The 24981-nt window shown below is 43.9% G+C and overlaps 1 protein-coding gene across 1 annotated transcript in view; it reads right to left on the bottom strand.

Annotated features, from left to right (window-relative positions):
- LOC124037163 (insulin-like growth factor-binding protein 3) overlaps nt 1–24981 on the bottom strand; it is a 101495-nt gene that overhangs the window by 62889 nt on the left and 13625 nt on the right. The window contains exon 2 of the mRNA XM_046351829.1: nt 14127–14401. Coding sequence (XP_046207785.1) covers nt 14127–14401 — 275 coding nt within the window. The remainder of the gene's footprint in view (nt 1–14126; nt 14402–24981) is intronic.

Raw genomic sequence — 24981 nt, 5'->3', positions numbered from 1 at the left:
CTAACACAGTAGCAACACAGTACTAACACAGTAGTAAACACTGTAGCAACACAGTACTAACACTGTAGCAAACAGTACTAACACTGTAGCAACACAGTACTAACACTGTAGAAACCCAGTACTAGCACAGCACTAACCCAGTACTAGCACAGCACTAACCCAGTACTAACACAGTACAAACACTGTAGCAACACAGTACTAACACTGTAGCAACACAGTACTAGCACAGCACTAACCCAGTACTAACACAGTACTAACACTGTAGCAACACAGTACTAGCACAGCACTAGCCCCGTACTAACACAGTACTAACACTGTAGCAACACAGTACTAGCACAGCACTAACCCAGTACTAACACAGTACAAACACTGTAGCAACACAGTACTAACACTGTACTAATGCAGTACGAACACAGTACGCACACAGTACTAGCACTGTAGCAACACAGTACTAAGACTGTAGCAACACAGTACTAGCACAGCACTAACCCAGTACTAACACAGTACTAACACTGTAGCAACACAGTACTAACACTGTAGCAACACAGTACTAGCACAGCACTAACCCAGTACTAACACAGTACTAACACTGTAGCAACACAGTACTAGCACAGCACTAACCCAGTACTAACACAGTACAAACACTGTAGCAACACAGTACTAGCACAGCACTAACCCAGTACTAACACAGTACAAACACTGTAGCAACACAGTACTAACACTGTAGCAACACAGTACTAACACTGTAGCAACACAGTACTAGCACAGCACTAACCCAGTACTAACACAGTACTAACACTTTAGCAACACAGTACTAACACTGTAGAAACACAGTACAAACACTGTAGCAACACAGTACTAACACTGTAGCAACACAGTACTAGCACAGCACTAACCCAGTACTAGCACAGCACTAACCCAGTACTAACACTGTAGTAACACAGTACTAGCACAGCACTAACCCAGTACTAACACAGTACTAACACAGTACTAACACAGTACAAACACTGTAGCAACACAGTACTAGCACAGCACTAACCCAGTACTAGCACAGCACTAACCCAGTACTAACACTGTAGCAACACAGTACTAACACTATAGCAACACAGTACTAGCACAGCACTAACCCAGTACTAAAACTGTAGCAACACAATACTAGCACTGTAGAAACACAGTACTAGTACATCACTAACCGAGTACTAACACAGTACTAACACAGTACAAACACTGGAGCAACACAGTACTAGCACAGCACTAACCCAGTACTAACCCAGTACTAACACAGTACAAACACTGAACCAACACAGTACTAACACAGTACTAGCACAGCACAGTACTAACACAGCACTAACCCAGTACTAACACAGTACTAACACTGTAGCAACACAGTACTAGCACAGCACTAACCCAGTACTAGCATAGCACTAACCCAGTACTAACACTGTAGTAACACAGTACTAGCACAGCACTAAGCCAGTACTAACACAGTACTAACACAGTACTAACACAGTACAAACACTGTAGCAACACAGTACTAGCACAGCACTAACCCAGTACTAGCACAGCACTAACCCAGTACTAACACTGTAGCAACACAGTACTAACACTATAGCAACACAGTACTAGCACAGCACTAACCCAGTACTAAAACTGTAGCAACACAATACTAGCACTGTAGAAACACAGTACTAGTACATCACTAACCGAGTACTAACACAGTACTAACACAGTACAAACACTGAAGCAACACAGTACTAACACTGTAGAAACACAGTATTAGCACACCACTAACCCAGTACTAACCCAGTACTAACACAGTAGTAACACAGCAGTAACACAGTAGTAACACTGCAGCAACACAGTACTAGCACTGTAGCAACACAGTACTAGCACAGCACTAACCCAGTACTAACACAGTACTAACACTGTAGCAACACAGTACTAACACTGTAGCAACACAGTACTAGCACAGCACTAACCCAGTACTAACACAGTACTAACACAGTAGCAACACAGTACTAACACTGTAGCAACACAGTACTAACACTGTAGCAACACAGTACTAACACTGTAGCAACACAGTACTAACACTGTAGCAACACAGTACTAACACTGTAGCAACACAGTACTAACACTGTAGCAACACAGTACTAACACTGTAGCAACACAGTACTAACACAGCACTAACCCAGTACTAACACAGTACTAACACTGTAGAAACACAGTACTAACACAGTACAAACACTGTAGCAACACAGGACTAGCACAGCACTAACCCAGTACTAACAACACAGTAGAAACACAGTACTAACACAGTACTAACACCACTGTAGAAACACTGTAGTAACACTGTAGCAACACTGTAGCAACACTGTAGCAACACTGTAGTAACACTGTAGCAACACTGTAGCAACACTGTAGTAACACTGTAGCAACACTGTAGCAACACAGTAGCAACACTAAACACAGTACAACACTGTAGCAACACAGTACTAACACTGTAGCAACACAGTACTAACACTGTAGCAACACAGTACTAACACTGTACAACACAGTACTAACACAGCACTAACCCAGTACTAACACAGTACTAACACTGTAGTAACACAGTACTAGCACAGCACTAACCCAGTACTAACACAGTACTAACACTGTAGCAACACAGTACTAGCACAGCACTAACCCAGTACTAACACAGTACTAACACTGTAGCAACACAGTACTAGCACTGTAGCAACACAGTACTAGCACAGCACTAACCCAGTACTAACACAGTACTAACACTGTAGCAACACAGTACTAACACTGTAGCAACACAGTACTAACACTGTAGCAACACAGCTAACACTGTAGCAACACAGTACTAACACTGTAGTAACACTGTAGCAACACTGTAGCAACACAGTAACACAGTAGCACACTGTAGCAACACAGTACAACACAGTAGCAACACTGTAGCAACACAGTACTAACACTGTAGCAACACAGTACTAGCACTGTAGCAACACAGTACTAACACAGTACTAACACAGTACTAACACAGTACTAACACTGTAGCAACACAGTACTAGCACAGTACTAACCCAGTACTAACACAGTACTAACACAGTACTAACACTGTAGCAACACAGTACTAACACTAACCACAGTACTAACACAGTACAACACAGTACTAACACAGTACTAACACTGTAGCAACACAGTACTAACACTGTAGCAACACAGTACTAACACTGTAGCAACACAGTACTAGCACAGCACTAACCCAGTACTAACACAGTACTAACACTGTAGCAACACAGTACTAACACTGTAGCAACACAGTACTAACACTGTAGCAACACAGTACACAGCACTAACTAACCAGTACTAACACAGTAGTAACACAGTAACACAGTGTAGCAACACAGTACTAGCACAGCACTAACCCAGTACTAACACTGTACAACACACTGTACAACACAGTACTAACACTGTAGCAACACTGTAGTAACACTGTAGCAACACTGTACTAACACTGTAGCAACACACAACACTGTAGTAACACTGTAGCAACAATGTAGCAACACTGTAGCAACACAGTAACACTGTAGCAACACTGTAGCACTGTAGCAACACAGTACTAACACACTGTAGCAACACAGTACTAACACTGTAGCAACACAGTACTAACACTAACACTGTAGAAACACAGTACTAGCACAGCACAGCACTAACCAGTACTAGCACAGCACTAACCCAGTACTAACACTGTAGTAACACAGTACTAGCACAGCACTAACCCAGTACTAACATAGTACTAACACTGTAGCAACACAGTATAATAGCACAGCACTAACACAGTACTAACACAGTACTAACACTGTAGCAACACAGTACTAGCACTGTAGAAACACAGTACTAACCCAGTACTAACCCAGTACTAACACAGTACTAACACTGTAGCAACACAGTACTAACACTGTAGCAACACAGTACTAGCACAGCACTAACCCAGTACTAACCCAGTACTAACACAGTAGTAAACACTGTAGCAACACAGTACTAACACTGTAGCAACACAGTACTAACACTGTAACAACACAGTACTAACACTGTAGCAACACAGTACTAGCACAGCACTAACCCAGTACTAACACAGTACTAACACTGTAGCAACACAGTACTAACACTGTAGCAACACAGTACACAGTACTAACACTGTAGCAACACAGTACTAGCACAGCACTAACCCAGTACTAACACAGTACTAACACAGTACAAACACTAAACACAGTACAACAGCACTAAACCAGTACTAACACTGTAGAAACTAGTACAGCACAGCACTAACAGCCAGTACTAACACAGTACTAACACAGTACTAACACTGTAGCAACACAGTAACACAACACAGTAACACAGTAACACAGTACTAACACTGTAGCAACACAGTAGCAACAGCACAACCCAGTACTAACACAGTACAACACTGTAGCAACACAGTACTAACACTGTAGCAACACAGTACTAGCACACACTAACCCAGTACTAACACAGTACTAACACTGTAGCAACACAGTACTAACACTGTAGAAACACTGTAGCAACACAGTACTAGCAACACTGTAGCAACACTGTAGCAACACTGTACTAACACTGTAGCAACACTGTAGTACAACACTGTAGCAACACTGTAGTAACACTGTAGCAACACTGTAGCAACACAGTACAACACTGTAGCAACACTGTAGCAACACAGTACTAACACTGTAGCAACACAGTACTAGCACTGTAGCAACACAGTACTAGCACAGTACTAACCCAGTACTAACACAGTACTAACACTGTAGCAACACAGTACTAGCACAGTACTAACCCAGTACTAACCCAGTACTAACACACAGTACTAACACTGTAGCAACACAGTACTAGCACAGTAACTAACACAGTACTAACCCAGTACTAACACAGTACTAACACTGTAGCAACACAGTACTAACACTGTAGCAACACAGTACTAACACTGTAGCAACACAGTACTAGCACAGCACTAACCCAGTACTAACACAGTACTAACACTGTAGCAACACAGTACTAACACTGTAGCAACACAGTACTAACACTGTAGCAACACAGTACTAACACAGCACTAACCCAGTACTAACACAGTACTAACACTGTAGAAACACAGTACTAACACAGTACAAACACTGTAGCAACACAGGACTAGCACAGCACTAACCCAGTACTAACACTGTAGAAACACAGTACTAACACAGTACTAACACCGTAGAAACACTGTAGTAACACTGTAGCAACACTGTAGTAACACTGTAGCAACACTGTAGCAACACTGTAGTAACACTGTAGCAACACTGTAGCAACACTGTAGCAACACTGTAGCAACACAGTAGCAACACTGTAGCAACACAGTACTAACACTGTAGCAACACAGTACTAACACTGTAGCAACACAGTACTAACACTGTAGAAACCCAGTACTAGCACAGCACTAACCCAGTACTAGCACATCACTAACCCAGTACTAACACTGTAGTAACACAGTACTAGCACAGCACTAACCCAGTACTAACATAGTACTAACACTGTAGCAACACAATAATAGCACAGCACTAACCCAGTACTAACACAGTACTAAAACTGTAGCAACACAGTACTAGCACTGTAGAAACACAGTACTAACCCAGTACTAACCCAGTACTAACACAGTACACACTGTAGCAACACAGTACTAACACTGTAGCAACACAGTACTAGCACAGCACTAACCCAGTACTAACCCAGTACTAACACAGTAGTAACACTGTACTCAACACAGTACTAACACTGTAGCAACACAGTACTAACACTGTAGCAACACAGTACTAACACTGTAGCAACACAGTACTAGCACAGCACTAACCCAGTACTAACACAGTACTAACACTGTAGCAACACAGTACTAACACTGTAGCAACACAGTACTAACACTGTAGCAACACAGTACTAGCACAGCACTAACCCAGTACTAACACAGTACTAACACAGTACAAACACTGTAGCAACACAGGACTAGCACAGCACTAAACCAGTACTAACACTGTAGAAACACAGTAAACACAGTACTAACACAGTACTAACACTGTAGAAACACTGTAGCAACACTGTAGCAACACTGTAGCAACACTGTAGCAACACTGTAGTAACACTGTAGCAACACTGTAGCAACACTGTAGTAACACTGTAGCAACACTGTAGCAACACATTAGCAACACTGTAGCAACACCGTACTAACACTGTAGAAACCCAGTACTAGCACAGCACTAACCCAGTACTAGCACAGCACTAACCCAGTACTAACACTGTAGTAACACAGTACTATCACAGCACTAACCCAGTACTAACATAGTACTAACACTGTAGCAACACAATAATAGCACAGCACTAACCCAGTACTAACACAGTACTAAAACTGTAGCAACACAGTACTAGCACTGTAGTACAGTACTAACCCAGTACTAACAGTACAACACAGTATTCACACTGTAGCAACACAGTACTAACACTGTAGCAACACAGTACTAGCACAGCACTAACCCAGTACTAACCCAGTACTAACACAGTAGTAACACTGTATCAACACAGTACTAACACTGTAGCAACACAGTACTAACACTGTAGCAACACAGTACTAACACTGTAGCAACACAGTACTAGCACAGCACTAACCCAGTACTAACACAGTACTAACACTGTAGCAACACAGTACTAACACTGTAGCAACACAGTACTAACACTGTAGCAACACAGTACTAGCACAGCACTAACCCAGTACTAACACAGTACTAACACAGTACAAACACTGTAGCAACACAGGACTAGCACAGCACTAAACCAGTACTAACACTGTAGAAACACAGTACTAACACAGTACTAACACTGTAGAAACACTGTAGCAACACTGTAGCAACACTGTAGCAACACTGTAGCAACACTGTAGTAACACTGTAGTAACACTGTAGCAACACTGTAGCAACACTGTAGTAACACTGTAGCAACACTGTAGTAACACTGTAGTAACACTGTAGCAACACTGTAGCAACACTGTAGTAACACTGTAGCAACACTGTAGCAACACAGTAGCAACACTGTAGCAACACTGTAGCAACACAGTACTAACACTGTAGCAACACAGTACTAGCACTGTAGCAACACAGTACTAGCACAGTACTAACCCAGTACTAACACAGTACTAACACTGTAGCAACACAGTACTAGCACAGTACTAACCCAGTACTAACCCAGTACTAACACAGTACTCACACTGTAGCAACACAGTACTAGCACAGTACTAACCCAGTACTAACCCAGTACTAACACAGTACTCACACTGTAGCAACACAGTACTAACACTGTAGCAACACAGTACTAACACTGTAGCAACACAGTACTAGCACAGCACTAACCCAGTACTAACACAGTACTAACACTGTAGCAACACAGTACTAACACTGTAGCAACACAGTACTAACACTGTAGCAACACAGTACTAGCACAGCACTAACCCAGTACTAACACAGTACTAACACTGTAGAAACACAGTACTAACACAGTACAAACACTGTAGCAACACAGGACTAGCACAGCACTAACCCAGTACTAACACTGTAGAAACACAGTACTAACACAGTACTAACACCGTAGAAACACTGTAGTAACACTGTAGCAACACTGTAGTAACACTGTAGTAACACTTTAGCAACACTGTAGTAACACTGTAGCAACAATGTAGCAACACTGTAGCAACACAGTAGCAACACTGTAGCAACACTGTAGCAACACAGTACTAACACTGTAGCAACACAGTACTAACACTGTAGCAACACCGTACTAACACTGTAGAAACCCAGTACTAGCACAGCACTAACCCAGTACTAGCACAGCACTAACCCAGTACTAACACTGTAGTAACACAGTACTAGCACAGCACTAACCCAGTACTAACATAGTACTAACACTGTAGCAACACAATAATAGCACAGCACTAACCCAGTACTAACACAGTACTAAAACTGTAGCAACACAGTACTAGCACTGTAGAAACACAGTACTAACCCAGCACTAACCCAGTACTAACACAGTATTCACACTGTAGCAACACAGTACTAACACTGTAGCAACACAGTACTAGCACAGCACTAACCCAGTACTAACCCAGTACTAACACAGTAGTAACACTGTATCAACACAGTACTAACACTGTAGCAACACAGTACTAACACTGTAGCAACACAGTACTAACACTGTAGCAACACAGTACTAGCACAGCACTAACCCAGTACTAACACAGTACTAACACTGTAGCAACACAGTACTAACACTGTAGCAACACAGTACTAACACTGTAGCAACACAGTACTAGCACAGCACTAACCCAGTACTAACACAGTACTAACACAGTACAAACACTGTAGCAACACAGGACTAGCACAGCACTAAACCAGTACTAACACTGTAGAAACACAGTACTAACACAGTACTAACACTGTAGAAACACTGTAGCAACACTGTAGCAACACTGTAGCAACACTGTAGCAACACTGTAGTAACACTGTAGTAACACTGTAGCAACACTGTAGCAACACTGTAGTAACACTGTAGCAACACTGTAGCAACACATTAGCAACACTGTAGCAACACCGTACTAACACTGTAGAAACCCAGTACTAGCACAGCACTAACCCAGTACTAGCACAGCACTAACCCAGTACTAACACTGTAGTAACACAGTACTAGCACAGCACTAACCCAGTACTAACATAGTACTAACACTGTAGCAACACAATAATAGCACAGCACTAACCCAGTACTAACACAGTACTAAAACTGTAGCAACACAGTACTAGCACTGTAGAAACACAGTACTAACCCAGTACTAACCCAGTACTAACACAGTATTCACACTGTAGCAACACAGTACTAACACTGTAGCAACACAGTACTAGCACAGCACTAACCCAGTACTAACCCAGTACTAACACAGTAGTAACACTGTATCAACACAGTACTAACACTGTAGCAACACAGTACTAACACTGTAGCAACACAGTACTAACACTGTAGCAACACAGTACTAGCACAGCACTAACCCAGTACTAACACAGTACTAACACTGTAGCAACACAGTACTAACACTGTAGCAACACAGTACTAACACTGTAGCAACACAGTACTAGCACAGCACTAACCCAGTACTAACACAGTACTAACACAGTACAAACACTGTAGCAACACAGGACTAGCACAGCACTAAACCAGTACTAACACTGTAGAAACACAGTACTAACACAGTACTAACACTGTAGAAACACTGTAGCAACACTGTAGCAACACTGTAGCAACACTGTAGCAACACTGTAGTAACACTGTAGTAACACTGTAGCAACACTGTAGCAACACTGTAGTAACACTGTAGCAACACTGTAGCAACACATTAGCAACACTGTAGCAACACTGTAGCAACACAGTACTAGCACTGTAGCAACACAGTACTAACACTGTAGAAGCACAGTACTAACACAGTACAAACACTGTAGCAACACAGGACTAGCACAGCACTAAACCAGTACTAACACTGTAGAAACACAGTACTAACACAGTACTAACACTGTAGCAACACTGTAGCAACACTGTAGCAACACTGTAGCAACACTGTAGCAACACTGTAGCAACACTGTAGCAACACTGTAGCAACACTGTAGTAACACTGTAGCAACACTGTAGCAACACAGTAGCAACACTGTAGCAACACTGTAGCAACACTGTAGCAACACAGTACTAGCACTGTAGCAACACAGTACTAGCACTGTAGCAACACAGTACTAACACTGTAGAAACACAGTACTAACACAGTACAAACACTGTAGCAACACAGGACTAACACAGCACTAAACCAGTACTAACACTGTAGAAACACTGTAGTAACACTGTAGCAACACTGTAGCAACACTGTAGCAACACTGTAGTAACACTGTAGTAACACTGTAGCAACACTGTAGTAACACTGTAGCAACACTGTAGCAACACTGTAGCAACACAGTAGCAACACTGTAGCAACACTGTAGCAACACAGTACTAGCACTGTAGCAACACAGTACTAACACTGTAGCAACACAGTACTAACACTGTACTAACACAGCACTAACCCAGTACTAACACTGTACTAACCCAGTACTAACCCAGTACTAACACAGTACTAACACTGTACTAACCCAGTACTAACCCAGTACTAACACTGTACTAACACAGTACTAACACTGTAGTAACACTGTACTAACCCAGTACTAACACTGTAGTAACACTGTAGTAACACTGTAGCAACACTGTAGCAACACAGTAGCAACACTGTAGCAACACTGTAGCAACACAGTACTAGCACTGTAGCAACACTGTAGCAACACTGTAGCAACACTGTAGCAACACAGTACTAGCACTGTAGCAACACAGTACTAACACTGTAGCAACACAGTACTAACACTGTACTAACACAGCACTAACCCAGTACTAACACTGTACTAACCCAGTACTAACCCAGTACTAACCCAGTACTAACACTGTACTAACCCAGTACTAACCCAGTACTAACACTGTACTAACCCAGTACTAACACTGTACTAACCCAGTACTAACACTGTAGTAACACTGTAGTAACACTGTAGCAACACAGGACTAGCACAGCACTAAACCAGTACTAACACTGTAGAAACACAGTACTAACACAGTACTAACACTGTAGAAACACTGGAGCAACACTGTAGCAACACTGTAGCAACACTGTAGCAAAACTGTAGCAACACTGTAGTAACACTGTAGCAACACTGTAGCAACACTGTAGTAACACTGTAGCAACACTGTATCAACACTGTATCAACACTGTAGTAACACTGTAGCAACACTGTAGCAACACTGTAGCAACACTGTAGCAACACAGTACTAACACTGTAGCAACACAGTACTAACACTGTAGCAACACAGTACTAACACTGTACTAACACAGCACTAACCCAGGACTAACACTGTACTAACCCAGTACTAACACTGTAGTAACACTGTAGTAACACTGTAGCAACACAGGACTAGCACAGCACTAAACCAGTACTAACACTGTAGAAACACAGTACTAACACTGTAGTAACACTGTAGCAACACAGGACTAGCACAGCACAAAACCAGTACTAACACTGTAGAAACACAGTACTAACACTGTAGTAACACTGTAGCAACACAGGACTAGCACAGCACGAAACCAGTACTAACACTGTAGAAACACAGTACTAACACAGTACTAACACTGTAGAAACACTGTAGTAACACTGTAGCAACACTGTAGCAACACTGTAGCAACACTGTAGTAACACTGTAGTAACACTGTAGCAACACTGTAGCAACACTGTAGCAACACTGTAGCAACACTGTAGCAACACAGTAGCAACACTGTAGCAACACTGTAGCAACACTGTAGCAACACAGTACTAGCACTGTAGCAACACAGTACTAACACTGTAGCAACACAGTACTAACACTGTACTAACACAGCACTAACCCAGTACTAACACTGTACTAACCCAGTACTAACACTGTAGTAACACTGTAGTAACACTGTAGCAACACAGGACTAGCACAGCACTAAACCAGTACTAACACTGTAGAAACACAGTACTAACACAGTACTAACACTGTAGCAACACTGTAGTAACACTGTAGCAACACTGTAGCAACACTGTAGTAACACTGTAGCAACACTGTAGCAACACTGTAGTAACACTGTAGCAACACTGTAGCAACACTGTAGTAACACTGTAGCAACACTGTAGCAACACAGTAGCAACACTGTAGCAACACTGTAGCAACACTGTAGCAACACAGTACTAGCACTGTAGCAACACAGTACTAACACTGTAGCAACACAGTACTAACACTGTACTAACACAGCGCTAACCCAGTACTAACACTGTACTAACCCAGTACTAACACTGTAGCAACACAGGACTAGCACAGCACTAAACCAGTACTAACACTGTAGAAACACAGTACTAACACTGTAGTAACACTGTAGCAACACAGGACTAGCACAGCACTAAACCAGTACTAACACTGTAGAAACACAGTACTAACACTGTAGTAACACTGTAGCAACACAGGACTAGCACAGCACGAAACCAGTACTAACACTGTAGAAACACAGTACTAACACAGTACTAACACTGTAGAAACACTGTAGTAACACTGTAGCAACACTGTAGCAACACTGTAGCAACACTGTAGTAACACTGTAGTAACACTGTAGCAACACTGTAGCAACACTGTAGTAACACTGTAGCAACACTGTAGCAACACAGTAGCAACACAGTAGCAACACTGTAGCAACACTGTAGCAACACAGTACTAGCACTGTAGCAACACAGTACTAACACTGTAGCAACACAGTACTAACACTGTACTAACACAGCACTAACCCAGTACTAACACTGTACTAACCCAGTACTAACACTGTAGTAACACTTTAGTAACACTGTAGCAACACAGGACTAGCACAGCACTAAACCAGTACTAACACTGTAGAAACACAGTACTAACACAGTACTAACACTGTAGAAACACTGTAGTAACACTGTAGCAACACTGTAGCAACACTGTAGTAACACTGTAGTAACACTGTAGCAACACTGTAGTAACACTGTAGCAACACTGTAGCAACACAGTAGCAACACTGTAGCAACACTGTAGCAACACTGTAGCAACACAGTACTAGCACTGTAGCAACACAGTACTAACACTGTAGCAACACAGTACTAACACTGTACTAACACAGCACTAACCCAGTACTAACACTGTACTAACCCAGTACTAACACTGTAGTAACACTGTAGTAACACTGTAGCAACACAGGACTAGCACAGCACTAAACCAGTACTAACACTGTAGAAACACAGTACTAACACAGGACTAGCACAGCACTAAACCAGTACTAACACTGTAGAAACACAGTACTAACACTGTAGTAACACTGTAGCAACACAGGACTAGCACAGCACTAAACCAGTACTAACACTGTAGAAACACAGTACTAACACAGTACTAACACTGTAGAAACACAGCACTAACACTGTAGTAACACTGTACTAACATGAGTGTGTGTCAGTAAACAGATGAGGGGGGGGGGGGTCTGTGTGTGTCAGTAAACAGATGAGGGGGGGGTCTGTGTGTGTCAGTAAACAGATGAGGGGGGGGTCTGTGTGTGTCAGTAAACAGATGAGGGGGGGTCTGTGTGTGTCAGTAAACAGATGAGGGGGGTCTGTGTGTGTCAGTAAACAGATGAGGGGGGGGGGTCTGTGTGTGTCAGTAAACAGATGAGGGGGGGGTCTGTGTGTGTCAGTAAACAGATGAGGGGGGTCTGTGTGTGTCAGTAAACAGATGAGGGGGGGTCTGTGTGTGTCAGTAAACAGATGAGGGGGGTCTGTGTGTGTCAGTAAACAGATGAGGGGGTCTGTGTGTGTCAGTAAACAGATGAGGGGGGGTCTGTGTGTGTCAGTAAACAGATGAGGGGGGTCTGTGTGTGTCAGTAAACAGATGAGGGGGGGGTCTGTGTGTGTCAGTAAACAGATGAGGGGGGGGGGTCTGTGTGTGTCAGTAAACAGATGAGGGGGGTCTGTGTGTGTCAGTAAACAGATGAGGGGGGTCTGTGTGTGTCAGTAAACAGATGAGGGGGGGTCTGTGTGTGTCAGTAAACAGATGAGAGGGGGTCTGTGTGTGTCAGTAAACAGATGAGGGGGGGTCTGTGTGTGTCAGTAAACAGATGAGGGGGGTCTGTGTGTGTCAGTAAACAGATGAGGGGGGTCTGTGTGTGTCAGTAAACAGATGAGGGGGATGGTCTGTGTATGTCAGTAAACAGATGAGGGGGGGTCTGTGTGTGTCAGTAAACAGATGAGGGGGGGGGGGGGTCTGTGTGTGTCAGTAAACAGATGAGGTGGGGGGTCTGTGTGTGTCAGTAAACAGGTGGGTCTCTGTATGGTATGTGAGAAATAGGGGTGGTTGGTATTAGTTAAATATCTATATCCATGCTGCTAGACGGAGTCATTACTTACATATTCGGTCTCCCTCTTGTCCTCCAGAGAAAACCTGGGAATGTTGGCTTTGACTCCCCCAGATCCTGACTCCATCTTGTAGCTCTGGCTCTTCTTATTCTGCTCCTTCTTGATCACATCCAGCTTGGGTTGCAGCGGCGGTTTGGCCTCTATCGCCACTCGGTGTTTGCTGCCTCCGCCTTCAACAACAACCACACCCCCCGCCATGGTAGTCATCACAGTGACATTGGTACGCCACTCTTCCCCCGCCACCACCTGCTCCCTGCCTGCGTTCTCTGTCAAAACAACAGGAAATGATGTCATAGTTTCGAAATTAAGTCCAAAAAGCTTGATGGATAATTGGTGTTGTTAGATTGTCATAGAATATGACCTTTGTACTGGTAAGGAGATGGAACACCATTATATTAGCCTGAGGAAAAGTTTTACTGAGATTATGGTGCTTTCGGATACTATCAGAGTTTTCACATATACAATTGAAGTTGGAAGTTTACATACACTTTCATTAAAACTAGTTTTTCAACCACTCCACACATTTCTTGTTAATTAACAAGCTATAGTTTTAGAAAGTCGGTTATTTCATTAATTTTTTTATTTATTTTACTTTTATTTAACCAGGTAGGCTAGTTGAGAACAAGTTCTGATTTACAACTGTGACCTGGCCAAGATAAAGCAAAGCAGTTCGACACATACAACAACACAGAGTTGAACTAACATACAATCAATAATACAGTAGAAAAATCTATATGCAGCATGTACAAATGAGGTAGGATAAGAGAGGTAAGGCAATAAATAGGCCATGGTGGCGAAGTAATTACAATACAGCTGTCACGCCCTGACCTTAGAGAGCCTTTTTATTTCTCTATTTGGTTAGGTCAGGGTGCGATTTGGGTGGGCATTCTAGTTTGTCTATTTCTTCTTTGGCCAGGTATGGTTCCCAATCAGAGGCACCTGTCATTCGTTGTCTCTGATTGGGGATCATATTTAGGCATCCCTTTTTCCCAACTTAAGTTGTGGAATCTTGTTTGTGTGTAGTTGCGTTCTGCACTGCATATAGCTTTACGTTCGTTTTCTTACTTAGTTGTTTTTCGGTGTCATTTTAAATAAAGAAAAAATGTAAGCTTACCTCGCTGCACATTCTCATTCTAATGACGGACGTAACAATAGCAAATAACTTGTTATGGCTGGGGCCAGTATTGAGTTGAGTGGATGAATAAGGTGCCCAGAGTAAACTGCCTGCTACTCAGGCCCAGTTGCTAATATATGCATATTAGTGGTATTGGATAGAAAACCCTCTGAAGTTTCAAAAACTGTTTGAATGATGTCTGTGAGTATAACAGAACTCATATGGCAGGCGAAACCCTGAGAAAAATCCAACCAGGAAGTGGGAAATCTGAGGTTTGTAGTTTTTCTATCGAATATACAGTGTCTATGGGGTCAAATTGCACTTCCTAAGGCTTCTACTAGATGTCAACAGCCTTTAGAACCTTGTTTGAGGCTTCTACTGTGAGGCAGGGGGGAATGGGAGCTGGATGAGTCAGTGGTCTAGCAGAGTGCCACGAGCTGGTCACGCACATTCACGTGAGAGTTAGCTTGAGTTCCATTGTATTTCTGAAGACAAAGGAATTCTCCGGTTGGAACATTATTGAAGATTTATGATAAAATCATCCTAAAGATTGATTCTATACATTGTTTGACATGTTTCTATGCTTTTTCGGTAAAGCTTTTTTGAAATCTGACACGGAGAAGTGTATCTATAATTCCATGCATAATAGTTGAATCTTTTATCAATGTTTATTATGAGTATTTCTGTAAATTGATGTGGCTCTCTGCAAAATAACCGGATGTTTTGGAACTACTAAACATAACGCGCCAATTTAAACTCAGATTTTTGTATATAAATATGAACTTTATAGAGCAAAACATACATGTATTGTGTAACATGAAGTCTTATGAGTGTCATCTTATGAATATCATTAAAGGTTAGTGATTCATTTTATCTCCATTTCTGATTTTTGTGACTCCTCTCTTTGGCTGGAAAAATGGCTGTGTTTTTCTGTGACTAGATGCAGACCTAACATAATCGTTTGGTGTGCTTTTGACATTAGCGGGATTCAAGCCATAAGACACTGGAATGGTAGGGTGTGCAGAAGAGGAATGCGCAAGTAGAGATACTGGGGTGCAAAGGAGCAAGATAAATAAATAAATACAGTATGGGGATGAGGTAGATTGGATGGGCTATTTACAGATGAGCTGTGTACAGGTGCAGTGATCTGGTTAGGACATCTACTTTGTGCATGACCCAAGTAATTTTTCAACAATTGCTTACAGACAGATTATTTAACTTATAATTCACTGTATCGCAATTACAGTGGGTCAGAAGATTACATACACTATGTTGACTGTGCCTTTAAACAGCTTGGGAAATTCCAGAAAATTATGTCATGGCTTTAGAAGCTTCTGATAGGCTAATTTACATTATTTGAATGTCTCTTTGCTGACATCATGGTAAAATCTGAAGAAATCAGCCAATACCTCCAATTGTAGACCTCCACAAGTCTGGTTCACCCTTGGGAGCAATTTCCAAAATCCTGAAGGTACCACGTTCATCTGCACAAACAATAGCATGCAAGTATAAACACCATGGGACCACACAGCCGGGGTGGCAGGTAGCCTAGTGGTTAGAGCATTGGACTAGTAACCGAGAGGTTGCAAGATCAAATCCCTGAGCTGACAAGATAAAAATCTGTTGTTCTACTCCTGAAAAAAGCATGACTGACTTGCCTAGTTAAATTAAGGTAAAAATAAAATATTGCTCAGGAGCTAGACATGTTCTGTCTCTTAGAGATTAATGTACTTTGGTGCGAAAAGCGCAAATCAATCCCAGTAACAACAGCAAAGGACCTTGTGAAGATACTGGAGGAAACAGATACAGAAGTATCTAAATACACAGTAAAATGAGTCCTATATCGACACAACCTGACAGGCCGCTCAGCAAGGAAGAAGCCACTGCTCCAAAACCGCCATAAAAAAGCCAGACTTTTGAACCTGCACATGAGGACAAAGATCGTACTTTTTGGAAAAATGTCCTCTGGTCTGATGAAACAGAAATAGAACTCTTTGGCCATAATGACCATCGTTATGTTTGGAGGAAAAATGGGTAGGCTTGCAAGTTGAAGAACACCATCCCAATCGTGAAGGACGGGGTTGGCAGCATCATGTTTGGGGGTGCTTTGCTGTAGGAAGGACTGGTGCACCTCACAAAATAGATGGCATCACGAGGAGGAAAATTATGTGGATATATTGAAGCAACATCTCAAGACATCAGTCAGTGAGTTAAAGCTTGGTCGCAAATGGGTCTTCCAAATGGACAATGACCTCAAGCATACTTCCAAAGTTGTGGCAAAATGGCCTAAGGACAACAAAGTTAAGTTTTGGAGTGGCCATCAAAAAGCCCTGACCTCAATCCTATAGAACATTTGTGGGCAGAACTGAAAAAGTATATGCGAGCAAGGAGGCCTAAAAACCTGCCTCTGTCAGGAGGAATGGGCCAAATTTCACTCAACTTATTCTGGAAAGGTTGTGGAAGGCTATCCGAAACGTTTGACCCAAGTTAAACAATTTAAAGGCAATGCTACCAATTACTATTTGAGTTTATGCAAACTTCTGACCCACTGGGAATGTGTTGAAAGAAATAAAAGCTGAAATAAATCATTTTCTCTACTATTATTCTGGCATTTCACATTCTTTAATTAAAGTGGTGATCCTAACTGACCTAAGACAGGGAGTTTTGACTAGGATTAAATTTCAGGAATTGTGAAAAACTGAATATAAATGTATTTGGCTAAGGTGTATGTAAACTTCAACTGTATATACCTGCATGCAGACACACACGCATGCACGCACATACACACGGTGTATGTTCTCTTCAGACTTCAACTGTACATCTACAATCATCTATAGAACATAGCAGGCTCACAGAAAGAGAGAGAGAGACACAGAGAGAGAGAGAGAGAGAGAGAGAGAGAGAGAGAGAGAGAGAGAGAGAGAGAGAGAGAGAGAGAGAGAGAGAGAGAGAGAGAGAGAGAGAGAGAGAGAGAGAGAGAGAGAGAGAGAGAGAGAGAGAGAGAGAGAGAGAGAGAGAGAGCAGAGAGAGAGAGAGAGAGAGAGAGAGAGAGAGAGAGACAGAGAGAGACAGAGAGAGAGACAAACACAGAGAGAGAGAGAGAGAGAGAGAGAGAGAGAGAGAGAGAGAGAGAGAGAGAGAGAGAGAGAGAGAGAGAGAGAGAGAGAGAGAGAGAGAGAGAAAGAGAAACAGAAACAGAAACAGAAACAGAAAGTGACAGATTTAGGGAAAGGTAGAGTAACGTCAAGGGGCAGAGAGAGTGAGAGAGCAAGACAGGAGGGGAAGCAGAGTGAGAGGTAGAGGTTGAGCGAGAGAAAGAGAGGAACTCAGTCACTTATATTTATAGACCATGTCTCTGGCAAAGATTCCTGACAAATCGTTAAAGACAGAGTAGAGGAGAGCCCAGACCACCTCTCTTGAAGGGGAGAGGGGTAGTGAAGGAGGAGGGGGTATAAACAGACCACCTGTCTTGGCCAGAAGGGGAGAGAGTAGGGGTGGGAGGTGGGAGGGGTATAAACAGACCACCTGTCTTGGCCAGAAGGGGAGAGAGTAGGGGTAGAGGAGGTGGGAGGGGGGTATAAACAGACCACCTGTCTTGGCCAGAAGGGGAGAGAGTAGGGGTAGAGGAGGTGGGAGGGGGGTATAAACAGACCACCTGTCTTGGCCAGAAGGGGAGAGAGTAGGGGTAGAGGAGGTGGGAGGGGTGACCACCTGTCTTGGCCAGAAGGGGAGAGAGTAGGGGTAGAGGAGGTGGGAGGGGGTATACAGACCACCTGTCTTGGCCAGAAGGGGGTAGAGAGTAGGGGTAGACCACCTGTCTTGGCCAGGGGGAGGTGGGAGGGGAGGTGGGATAAACAGACCACCTGTCTTGGCCAGAAGGGGAGAGAGTAGGGGTAGAGGAGGTGGGAGGGGGTATAAACAGACCACCTGTCTTGGCCAGAAGGGGAGAGAGTAGGGGTAGAGGAGGTGGGAGGGGAGTTTAGACCACCTGTCTTGCCCAGAAGGGGAGAGAGTAGGGGTAGAGGAGGTGGGAGGGGGGTTTAGACCACCTGTCTTGGCCAGAAGGGGAGAGAGTAGGGGTAGAGGAGGTGGGATTAGACCACCTGTCTTGGCCAGAAGGGGGAGAGTAGGGGTAGAGGAGGTGGGAGGGGGTTTAGACCACCTGTCTTGGCCAGAAGGGGAGGGGTAGAGTAGGGGTAGAGGAGGTGGGAGGGGGTTTAGACCACCTGTCTTGGCCAGAAGGGGAGAGAGTAGGGGTAGAGGAGGTGGGAGGGGGTTTAGACCACCTGTCTTGGCCAGAAGGGGATAGAGTAGGGGTAGAGGAGGTGGGAGGGGGGGATTAGACCACCTGTCTTGGCCAGAAGGGGATAGAGTAGGGGTAGAGGAGGTGGGAGGGGGTTTAGACCACCTGTCTTGGCCAGAAGGGGATAGAGTAGGGGTAGAGGAGGTGGGAGGGGGTATAAACAGACCACCTGTCTTGGCCAACGGGGTTTAGACCACCTGTCTTGGCCAGAAGGGGAGAGAGTAGGGGTAGAGGAGGTGGGAGGGGGGTATAAACAGACCACCTGTCTTGGCCAACGGGGGTTTAGACCACCTGTCTTGGCCAGAAGGGGAGAGAGTAGGGGTAGAGGAGGTGGGAGGGGGGTATAAACAGACCACCTGTCTTGGCCAGAAGGGGAGAGAGTAGGGGTAGAGGAGGTGGGAGGGGGGTATAAACACCGGTCTCTAATATAGGAAAGGGACGAACAATCCACCACATGACCAGGGTCAGCCATCAACCACAGGACTTCAGTCACAGGACCCCACTAATCAACCGTTGAGTTCTATATTTCTCACTACATTTCTGTGTGCGCCATTTATTATTCTGCGTATGTACAAAAAAAATGGAGATTTATACACTTGGATCACGCCATACATGTGCATGTTTCCAGTTATAAATCAGACCTGTTGTAAAACTGTGCACGTGTGAACCAGCATTAAAAGTTTGGAAAACACCCTCCATTCACCTTATGGTGTCAATAATGACCTTTATTTGATGCATAGGGCTAATTTGGAACTATTGGATCTGAAATGGGGACTGTCATTGTCAGCAGAACATTCATTCAACAATGTTTTGCGTCGACTTTTCCCTCAACCGAAATATGATGGACTGCAAATTCTGAAATATCGTATAGGGCAGGCTACAATTTGTTTTATTACTGTCACGCCCTGACCTTAGTTATCTTTTTTCTTTATTATTTGGTTAGGTCAAGATGTGACAAGGGTGGTTTGTTTAGTTTTGTGTTGTCTAGTGGTTTTTCTAGTCTAGGTGTTTATGTCTATGGTTGCCTAGATTGAGAACCAATCAGAGGCAGCTGATTATCGTTGTCTCTGATTGGAAACCCTATTTAGGTAGCCATATTCCTTGGTTATTTTGTGGGTTGTTATTCTATGTTTAGTTGCCTGTCTGCACTAGCCATATTGCGTCACGGTTCGTTTTGTTTAGTTCTGTTCAGTGTTCTCTCTTTAATTAAAGAGTTATGTTCGCTTACCACGATGTGCCTTGGTCTCCTCTTTATGACGACTGTGACAGAACAACCCACCAAAAAAGGACCAAGCAGTGTCCTTGGACTCGGGAGAAAGAGGAGTGGAGGTCATCATGGACCTGGGAGGAGGTAATGGCAGGGGACAAGACCCTGCCACGGTGAGTCTGCACAGCCCAGTGCGTCCTGTGCCAGCGCCCTGCATTTACAGGACGAAAATAAACATCCAGCCAGGACGGGTTGTGTCAGCTCTACACTCCAGACCTCCAGTACGCTTCCACAGCCCAGTACGTCCTGTTCCTCCTCCTCGCACTCGCCCTGAGGTGCGTGTCCACAGCCCGGTACCACCAGTTCCAGCACCACGCCTCCAGGGTCCAGTACGCCCTGTTCCTTCTCCTCGCACTCGCCCTGAGGTGCGTGTCCCCAGCCCGGTACCACTAGTTTCGGCACCAGGCCTACAGTGCGCCTCGGCAGTCCATAGCATCCGGCGACAGTACCCAGTCCAGAGCGCGCGGCGACAGTTCAGTCCGGAACCTCCAACGACGGTCCACAGTCCGGAACCTCCGACGACGGGCCACAGTCCGGAACCTCCAACGACGGGCCACAGTCCGGAACCTCCGACGACGGGCCACAGTCCGGAACCTCCGACGACGGGCCACAGTCCGGAACCTCCAACGACGGGCCACAGTCCGGAACCTCCGACGACGGTCCACAGTCCGGAACCTCCAACGACGGGCCACAGTCCGGAACCTCCAACGACGGGCCACAGTCCGGGGTCTCCAGAAACGGTCCCCAGCCCGGGGTCTCCAGCAACGGTCCCCAGTCCAGAACATTTGGCGATGATCCACGCAGCGAGGGTCCCCAGCCCAGGGCCTACGGCGAGGATCCGCAGTCCAGAGCCTCTGGCAATGATCCATGGGTCAGTGCTACAAGAGGGGACTCAGTGTAAAGGGGGGGGCGGCGTCCAGAACCAAAGTCGCCACCAAGGTTAGATGCCCACCCAGACCCTCCCATATAGGTTTAGGTTTGCGGCCGGGAGTCCGCACCTTTGGGGGGGGGGGGGTACTGTCACGCCCTGACCTTAGTTATCTTTGTTTTCTGGCCTTCCTGTTACATCAGGAGCTGTAGATGTTATGGAGGGCAGGTAGCTTGCCCCCAGTGATGTGTTGTGCTGACCGCACCACCCTGTGGAAAGCTTTGCGGTTGAGGGCGGTGCAGTTACCTTACCAGGCTGTGATACAGCCCAACAGGATGCTTTCGATTGTGCATCTGTAAAAGTTTGTCAGGGTTTTGAGTGAATCGCCAAATTTCTTCAGCCTCCTGAGGTTGAAGAGACGCTGTTGCGCCACTCTGTGTGGTTGGACCATTGCAGCTTGTCTGTGACGTGTACGCCAAGGAACATAAAACTTTCCACCTTCTCCACTGCTGTCCTTTCGATGTAAATGTAGGGAAAATGGCACGCATGGCTTACAGAAAAAGTTGCTTTCAAACTAGGGATTTTGTGGCTAATTGAGGTAAAACAGTAATTCTGCTCATGTGCATGTATGAACTACACATTGACACATCCAGACCAAAAAGGTAGGTTTAAAAAAGACTTACTAGTCTCCAAAGTACCAGAGAATGTCTTTAAAAGAAACATAGCCTATATAGACCCATGTAGCCTATTTCAATCATATTGAAATTAATTTCATGTTCAATCCATCGAGTTATATTTTGCAACTAGGCTTCTATCTGTCATTTTTGCCTTATTGTGGTTCATGATGTGTGACAACATGTGTGCAATGATGTGCCCAATCTTTGATTTAGTTCATTATTATTGGGTAAGCATAATAAGCCGCCCCAAAAGCCTATTTGCAGCCATAGGTAGTAAAATTTCTCTAGGAGCTGAGCTGTCGTTAGTATTGTGGAAAAATTACAATGTTAAGGTAAGATTTGAATGGAGAAAGCTGGTCTGAGTGCAGCGCTGCTTTTCTTTCAACCCTATCCATATCGACATATGGTCAAATGACTCACTTAGGGAACATTCTCTCTTCACGATCATTTGGGAAACACTTAAAAAGTTGGCTCGTAAATAACGATGCATCTGGTGCGATCATTGTAATGTATCAGTTACATCGCAACTGGGAAACAAGACCTCGATCAGTAGACTGGAAGCGTCACTTAGGGGAGAGGCTTTCAGATAGTTATTTTGGCCACTTGTGAGAGTAAACATCATTCTTGTTAATCTGTTCTGTTGAATTGTTATCACATGTTAATCCTCTTGATTTCACATGTTAATCCTCTCAATTTCCACATCCCTGCGCGAAATGTAATTAGCATTGTATATTTGTTTGATAAAAATATTTCTGTTAAAGCTAGATACAGTGGGGCAAAAAAAGTATTTAGTCAGCCACAATTGTGCAAGTTCTCCCACTTAAAAAGATGAGAAAGGCCTGTAATTTTCATCATAGGTACACTTCAACTATGACAGACAAAATGAGAAAGAAAAATCCAGAAAATCACATTGTAGGATTTTTTATGAATTTATTTGCAAATTATGGTGGAAAATAAGTATTTGGTCACCTACAACAAGCAAGATTTCTGGCCCTCACAGATCTGTAACTTCTTCTTTAAGAGGCTCCTCTGTCCTCCACTTGTTACCTGTATGAATGGCACCTGTTTGAACTTGTTATCAGTATAAAATACACCTGACATTCTCCCAATCTTCTTCTGGATCATCCAAATGCTCTCTAGCAAACTTCACCTGTCCACAACCTCAAAACAGTCACACTCCAAACTCCACTATGGCCAAGACCAAAGAGCTGTCAAAGGACACCAGAAACAAAATTGTAGACCTGCACCAGGCTGGGAAGACTGAATCTGCAATAGGTAAGCAGCTTGGTTTGAAGAAATCAACTGTGGGAGAAATTATTAGGAAATGGAAGACATACAAGACCACTGATAATCTCCCTAGATCTGGGGCTCCACGCAAGATCTCACCCCGTGGGGTCAAAATGATCACAAGAACGGTGAGCAAAAATCCCAGAACCACATGGGGGGCCCTAGTGAATGACCTGCAGAGAGCTGGGACCAAAGTAACAAAGCCTACCATCAGTAACACACTACGCCGCCAGGGACTCAAATCCTGCAGTGCCAGACGTGTCACCCTGCTTAAGCCAGTACATGTCCAGGCCCGTCTGAAGTTTGCTAGAGAGCATTTGGATGATCCAGAAGAAGATTGGGAGAATGTCAGATGAAACCAAAATATAACTTTTTGGTAAAAACTCAACTCGTCGTGTTTGGAGGACAAAGAATGCTGAGTTGCATCCAAAGAACCCCATACCTACTGTGAAGTATGGGGGTGGAAACATCATGCTTTGGGGCTGTTTTTCTGCAAAGGGACCAGGACGACTGATCCGTGTAAAGGAAAGAATGAATGGGGCCATGTATCGTGAGATTTTGAGTGAAAACCTCCTTCCATCAGCAAGGGCATTGAAGATGAAACGTGGCTGGGTCTTTCAGAATGACAATGATCCCAAACACACCGCCCGGGCAACGAAGGAGTGGCTTCGTAAGAAGCATTTCAAGGTCCTGGAGTGGCCTAGCCAGTCTCCAGATCTCAACCCCATAGAAAATCTTAGGAGGGAGTTGAAAGTCCGTGTTGCCCAGCAACAGCCCCAAAACATCACTGCTCTAGAGGAGATCTGCATGGAGGAATGGGCCAAAATACCAGCAACAGTGTGTGAAAACCTTGTGAAGACTTACAGAAAACATTTGACCTCTGTCATTGCCAACAAAGGGTATATAACAAAGTATTGAGATTAACTTTTGTTATTTACCAAATACTTATTTTCCACCATAATTTGCAAATAATTGTCTGTCATAGTTGAAGTGTATCTATGATGAAAATTACAGGCCTCTCTCATCTTTTTAAGTGGGAGAACTTGCACAATTGGTGGCTGACTAAATACTTTTTTGCCCCACTGTATGTGTTTTTTCCAGGGTCTGCGTCTCAATCCACCACATTCACTGATATCGGCCTTCCGCAACTATCGGTGTCAGTCAGTCCATTAGGCATCCCAAAAATCAGTCTTCTCACAAAAATGTCTATAGCATCCATATGGTTTGACCTATGAACTGTTATAACCCAATAATGGAACACGTACAGTACCAGTCAAAAGTATGGACACAGGTACTCATTCAAGGGTTTTTCTTTATTGTTTATATTTTC

This window comes from Oncorhynchus gorbuscha, linkage group LG06 (assembly GCF_021184085.1).
Source record: "Oncorhynchus gorbuscha isolate QuinsamMale2020 ecotype Even-year linkage group LG06, OgorEven_v1.0, whole genome shotgun sequence".
NCBI classification, from domain to species: domain Eukaryota; kingdom Metazoa; phylum Chordata; class Actinopteri; order Salmoniformes; family Salmonidae; genus Oncorhynchus; species Oncorhynchus gorbuscha.
Note: the sequence above shows the minus strand (reverse complement) of the source record. Positions and strands in the feature narration are given on the sequence as shown.